Consider the following 6,644-nt stretch of genomic DNA (forward strand, 5'->3'; position numbering starts at 1 on the left):
ATGAAAATATACTCATTGGAGAGTTTTATGAACTTGTTCTAGAAACAAGTCTCAAGGTTTAAATACGCTTAATAGCATCTGAGGTGAGGACTGGAGGGTTTCTCCAGCTCTTCTTCCAAGATGGAAGAAGATAGAAAAATTCTTCCAGAAACAGTTTTCATTTATGTCCCATGCTTCACCACAAGGCTGGAAAAAAAGTAGATTCTAGTGGAGAAGGAGGGAAGAAAATTCAGAAAAAAATTTAGGTGAAGTGTTTTTTTACAGAATGAATCATGATATAAACGTATTATAAACACTGGTCTAAAAATTGTTATTAAGACACTTTAATCCCCAATATTTTCTACAGCTAGCAATGGCCTCAAATCATTTTACTTTGAAATTGTTATCATTAATGAGTATAATTCTTATATACCATTGTACAAATTTACAGTCAGTGATTAATGCTGTATTGCTTTACTCACAGAATAATGAATTTATATAGGAAAGCCACATCCCTTTCTCAAACCTAAAAGGTGGTATTTCTTCTGTATTTGTGTAATAGCATTTACTTTCCATTTACACCCAATTTCTAAGCTTTATCCTATAGTCTTCTCCTTTTCAGAAGTCACAGTTTTCCTCTCCTATTACAGAGCTCTCAACAGGCAAAACCCCATACTTTAACTACCTTAATGTACAAAATAATTCTCTCTGTAATATCAGGGTGGGTTTTTTTAAGTGTAAAATTAAGTAACTTGTACTACTTTCAGAAATGAGCAGCATATTATACATATACATATTATAGCTAGTTAAATTACACATATATGAGTATTTAAAAACAGTAAATTGTGTTTAAGTAATTTTAAGAGACAAACAGCAGCTCTTTCTTAGAAGGAGTTTCTACAGGTTTACAGTTTTCCACTCATTAGTCAACAAATGGAGCCAACAAAGAAAATGCTCAACATACTTTAACCTTCTATGAGCCCATAAAGGTAACTGTGGATTCTTCCAAGAAGCTTCACAACCGATCTGTAAATTCTGTATATATTTACCTCCATCTAGTGGTTAATTGCTTACCTCCTCCATGCAAAAAAACCCCCAAAAAACCAACCAAACAAACTCCTAACTTTCAGTCCTTTCCAGATGTCTTTGACAGCACACGTGTACAGTTGACAGACACTGTTCAGGAACTGAAAACGTGGAGTTACCCTCGTGTGACCAGACACTTTTGTGTGCTGCCTGCTGAGGTGGGGAGTAGAGCTCCTCAGTGTCCTTTTCCATCATTTTCTGGGATGTCACACCAACCACAACATTAAATTTCAACCTGCTATTTAGAAGGTGTATGCCTTGATATTTTAAGCTTTAATGTAAGATCAAGCTTTCTGTCACCCGTTTTCTCATGTTCTGTTATTGCTTAAGATGCTACCAGGTGCAGGCAGTTATATATATATGTACTGCCTTCACCTATTCCAGAGTCCAGGATGAGCTGCTGACTCAGTCAGGAGCCAAAAGATGTGTGATATATAAATAATTGTGATTCATTAAACAAATGGGTGATTACATCAAAATAAAACAAACGGATTGTAAAACTTAATTACACCCCCATAAAGAAATAAAACAGACCCTTACAAGGTCAAGAGGCCTAAAACCTCCTTACTATCCTAAGAATAAAATATAGTAGAACTAAATCTTTAGGCACCTGTTCATCCAAGAATACAAGAATTATGACTGGTTGTAGAGATAACCCCTTTTAGCTTTAGCTGTAAGAAAACCCATATATTAAATACTTAGCAAAAACCTGTAGAATGTATATGTATATGATATAATGTATATGCATGAAGTAGCTAAGATAAATACTAAATGTACCCTGTAGTAGGGGTGTGCAGACTTGGGAAACTGGTTCCATTTCTGTCACCCAGTCAGCTGCTTGCTTTTACCATATAATAAACTATTATTCGAAACTTATAGAAACTCGAGACTTTGTTTATCACAGATGCATCAAGGCATAGTGAGTCTTTTGGAAAAGAAGCTGCAGAGAATAGGAAGGAGAACAGGTCTGGCTGGCTTCGACCACATGGTATTTACAAGAACAATCCTATAACAAAAGGATTCTGTGTCCCTTGAAGTGGTAAGCCTTACTGGGAACACCTTGATAAGAACAAGGAAGGCTCCCGTATTTCAAATTATAGCAAGACTGTTTCCTATCTCATGGGAAAAACCCCAAGTTGCAAAATCACAATCTTCAGAGGTGGCCTCAAGATTGGGAGTCCAACTACCACATTCTACCAGGAAGTCTAGCAGTGCTGCTGCCCATTCCAGAATGACTTCACAGTCCCTTGCCAACAGCATTACTTATTCAGGAAAAAGTATGTAGAAGAAGAGAAAACAAAAACACAACTAAATAATCATGTACATTGATTTTCATTTTTTAATAAAACCACAAAATCACAGCAGATTTTTTTGGGATAATGAACATTTATTGCTTTATCTCAAATAATAAAGAACAGTAAGGCTTGATTATTGGCAAACTTCTAAGAAAAACAAAAGGGGTTTTTGGTGGGTGAGGTGGTTTTTTAGCATCAAAAGAGAAAGAGAGAAAGATTGGTATCAAATGGAAAAATGCATGGATTTCATTCCTGTAGAAAACGCAAGGCACTGGGTCATTTCTGCTTCTAAGGTACACATTTAGGACTTTATCTTTTACCACAGCAGAAAAAAATCCAAAGGTAAAGCAATAACAGGGGAGAAAGTTCTAGAATCTCAGTGTGCTCTTACAGAAAGAAATGGAGGTTGTAATAAAACTGTTATCTGTCATTTGTTATCCAGCAACACCTAAGCCCATAGGTCCCATAACCACTTGCCAGCTGTACAGCACCTTCTGTGCCAAAACAGACAAAACTCAGCCCTCCCAAGACCAACAGTTGGCACCAGCAGAACAAGACAATCTCCGCTCCTTCCTGCACAGCAGAAGGATGCTAATGCAAAGCAGTAAAGCAGAGATTTCAACAAGGAAAAAAAAAGGAAAAGAAATAAGAAAAAACCCCGTGGTTTTAGTGGGAGATTATAAAGGAGGAGAGTGAAAGCAACAGCGAAGAAAACAAACCAGCCCTGCAGCAATTTTGCCATTAAACAACAGTGATAGGGTGAACGAGAAAGAAAATATTCTATCTCAAAAGGTCTGTGACACAGCAGAGACATGAACAGGCAATTTCAAACAAAAAAAAAGGAAGGGACTGTTTTTAAAAGCTGAAAATGGGTGTTGGGAGGAGGAGGAAAATTAATCAGAGACATAAGGGAAGTATGAGTCACAGAGCCACTATCTGGACCCAGGCTGATCTTCAAGTCAAACAACAAAAGGTATTAATTTTCAGGTCCACTTTAGATTACTCTTACTGCAGCAAAAAATAATTACATGGGCAATTCCAGAAACCCTGTCCTGAGCAAGTGTGTTACTTAATCCCATTCTGTTTCATAATGTGAGTGAAGACAGAGCTTGCTTGCTTTAATGGAAAACAACAAAAAAACACCCAAAACCCACTCACCAGTCACTGCATCATCTCAAGACAGAGAAGATCACACACAAAAATAATAGAGAATCCTAAATTTGGAAAAACACAACTTCTTTTCTTTCACTGCTGTATTTTCTTCACATACTAACCCTGACTAATCACACCCCCAAGTGTACAAGGCAACTTGCAGGTCTAACAAAAACACCGATTTCAAGGGTAGGGAAGGAGAGGTGGTGCAACACTCCCACGGAGCAAAGTGCCCTGGCCTACAGGCTCTGCACTGCCAGAACCAACACTGTCTGGCAGTCCACAGCACAAAAGCAGGCAGCTTCAAAGAGAAGCTCTAAGCCTTGCAATGATTTAAGAAATAAAACCAAACCTGTTTGGGAGTTACAACCCTTGCTTGAAAAGACTGTGCCTTACACTTTTCCACCGCTCCCCTTGTCAAGAAAGCTTTGGCAAAAATAAGACTAAGCTTCATATTTTTTTTTAATCGGTGCCTCACCTGTTGCAATAAGCAGGAAAGACAAGAAAGAGGGACTAAGGGTTTGGTATTCACACAAAAATGAAAGCTTTTAGACTTTTTTTTTTCCAAACAAGAACACCTAGTTCCCAACCATTTTTCTAAATTTAAATGCTCCTGGTGAAAGAGCTTTAAATAGGCTATTGTGTCCTCTCACCTGATCTACCTTTTGACCACAGAATACAACGTCCTTGGCAAAGGCAGAGCACATACAACTGTTTCATAGCTGCCAAAGTTCACAGTCCAACAATTTATTTCAGGTCACATTTGCACCCTGGGTTGTGAAATAGGTGTTGCCTGTTAGTTATAACCTGCCCAACTGCCTCAGTTTACACTCACAGGGGTCATCCTGTACCACCCTTCACTTCTCCAGAGCTTTCTCACCTGTTACTTAAAAAATAATAAACCAAGTAAAAATGGCAGCGTTCCACTTAACTACTTCTCATACAGCTCCCAGGACTACAAATCTCTTGGAAAGTCATCAGCTACTCACGTTTGAATGGCATCAAGCCCTGCCATCTTCATCTTCAACAAGCGGTCTTTCCAGTAATACCGGGGCACCCGTGAGTAGTGAATGCTGCCAGAGATGTAACGGAAAGGCTCCCCATCTTTGACAAAGCAGTTGCAATCATAATCAATCCCAAAACTCCTCTGGGGTACATTCTGTGTACAAAACAAACAAACACACGATGTAATTTTTTCCTGCCTTGAAAGACACAGAGAACAGTCTATACAACACCTGTGGGTTGCCTATAACAGAAGATACAATGGTCCTAAAATAACAGATGGTGAATGACTGGCTACCTATAGCCCACTTGAGCCTTAGCACAACACAAAAGCAAACAGGAACCAGTACAGTGTGTCACAGGACAAAAGAACAAGAGTACAAACTAGTAGATATAGTTCAAAATAAAAACACACCCTCCTGAAAAACTGAGGATGAAATTACTCAGCAAACATGCCTATCCCTAGACTGTCATTAAATGGAGCAACTGAGTGAGATAACTCTCTACAAACATTTCAAGATTACAAATTTCAACATTGTGTTGCAGCTGCAACAGAGGCAATTTTTTGCAGAAAACCTAAAAAAAGTTGTGGAAAATGTCCTAAATGCACATAGCAATTCAAAACATTCTGCCAATAGTGAACAAGTGAAAGTGTGGTCAACATATAACAACAGATATGGGAAGATACAACAAGCTGGCAGGGACACCAGAAATGCAAGGGATTGCCAAGTGTGGCACAGCAGAAGCTCTTCATGCTCTCATTCCATAAACACGGACCCATTCTTCAGATTACTTAACAGAGAGTTCCGTGAAAGTTGAAATAAATCTTGAACTCAAAAAAGGCATGGGCATGCCAGACTTCTACAAAATCAGGGCCTTACAGAGCTCAGAAATACAAACCAACTGCTATGGAACAATTGTAACTCAAAGGCTGGGATTCTCCATAGGAAATTATTATTCTGTAGTAACTCCAGGCTGTTAGGCCTCAAGTAAACTATCACTGCAAAGGATGCTAAGATGCTTACTTTCTGGTCAATTCAAATATATGTGGCTTTTTGCAGATCTTTCAGTTAAAACCTGCATCTTGATTCCTGGGCATGCTGCACTAGGATGAAATTGTACTGTGTGTACCCCTGACAAAACCATTCTCCCCTACAAACACCAAGCAGATGTTTCACATTCTTCAAATGTTTTTTACTGTAGGGCCCTGTGACAAATCACAGCACTAATGCAGAGCTGAGTGTTCCAAATGATCATGACTAAATGGAACTCAGAACCCAGGTGCAGCAATGCAGTTCTGCAATGCTGTAAGAGGAAAAAACAAAGGCATCATTAGGGATAAAAGCACATTACACATTAAGAGGCCACTATCCCTGGAAATAAAGAGAGTCAAAATTGCTGTGGTTTCCCTCTGTAAGAGAATTTTAGTCCTCTCATTTAGACTTTAGACTACATCAAGAGGCCTATGGAAAAGACACTTGTTCCATTTGTGGCAGATAACTGTTGAGATGATGAATGTTGAAACAACTGTTTACACGCCCCCAGGGACAGACAGCTCTGGCAGAGAACCAAGGCTCCCTTAAAGCAATAAAACAATTAAAAGAAGGTATTAATTATGAAAGTGGTCATCATTGAACCAGTTACCATTCAGAAGTCATGCTTCTAAAGCTGTAAGTCACCTTCCCAACACATATGCTTCCTGACACAGTGTTATTACAGGGGTGAAGAGAGGGAGGAAGATTCCAGAGTACTTCCGATTTACCTCATTCATCACCCACTGCAAACAGACTTCCACTCAGGATCAATTACTCAACAGTATTTTATTGTTAATTCATGACCCAGGGCTTGCAATGAAAACAAGAGAGCTCTCATCATGAATTTATGTCTAGCTCAGTCAATATTGCATACTCATGGTTGCAAATATGCAGGAATTCATTCCCACTCTATCTCCCTAGATGGGGTAGGGGGTCTGCTCATCTGGCGAGCAGATTCAACAGACACACCCTAACAGCACTGTTTGGGATGCCAGCTCATTCACAGCAAATCACATCAGTGCCAGCTGAAAATTCAGACCCTTAGAGGTAATGTTGCATCTTACTTGCTCAGAGCATCCTCACACGAAAAAGGGAA

General features: G+C 39.1%; 1 protein-coding gene across 1 annotated transcript in view; it reads right to left on the bottom strand.

Annotated features, from left to right (window-relative positions):
* The window catches only part of GLB1 (galactosidase beta 1), a 42,476-nt gene that overhangs the window by 28,211 nt on the left and 7,621 nt on the right, over positions 1–6,644 (bottom strand). Inside the window, exon 2 of the mRNA XM_017838715.1 lies at positions 4,502–4,671. Coding sequence (XP_017694204.1) covers positions 4,502–4,671 — 170 coding nt within the window. The remainder of the gene's footprint in view (positions 1–4,501; positions 4,672–6,644) is intronic.

The sequence above is a fragment of the Lepidothrix coronata genome, unplaced genomic scaffold (genome assembly GCF_001604755.1).
Source record: "Lepidothrix coronata isolate B3197 unplaced genomic scaffold, Lepidothrix_coronata-1.0 Scaffold353, whole genome shotgun sequence".
NCBI classification, from domain to species: Eukaryota; Metazoa; Chordata; class Aves; order Passeriformes; family Pipridae; genus Lepidothrix; species Lepidothrix coronata.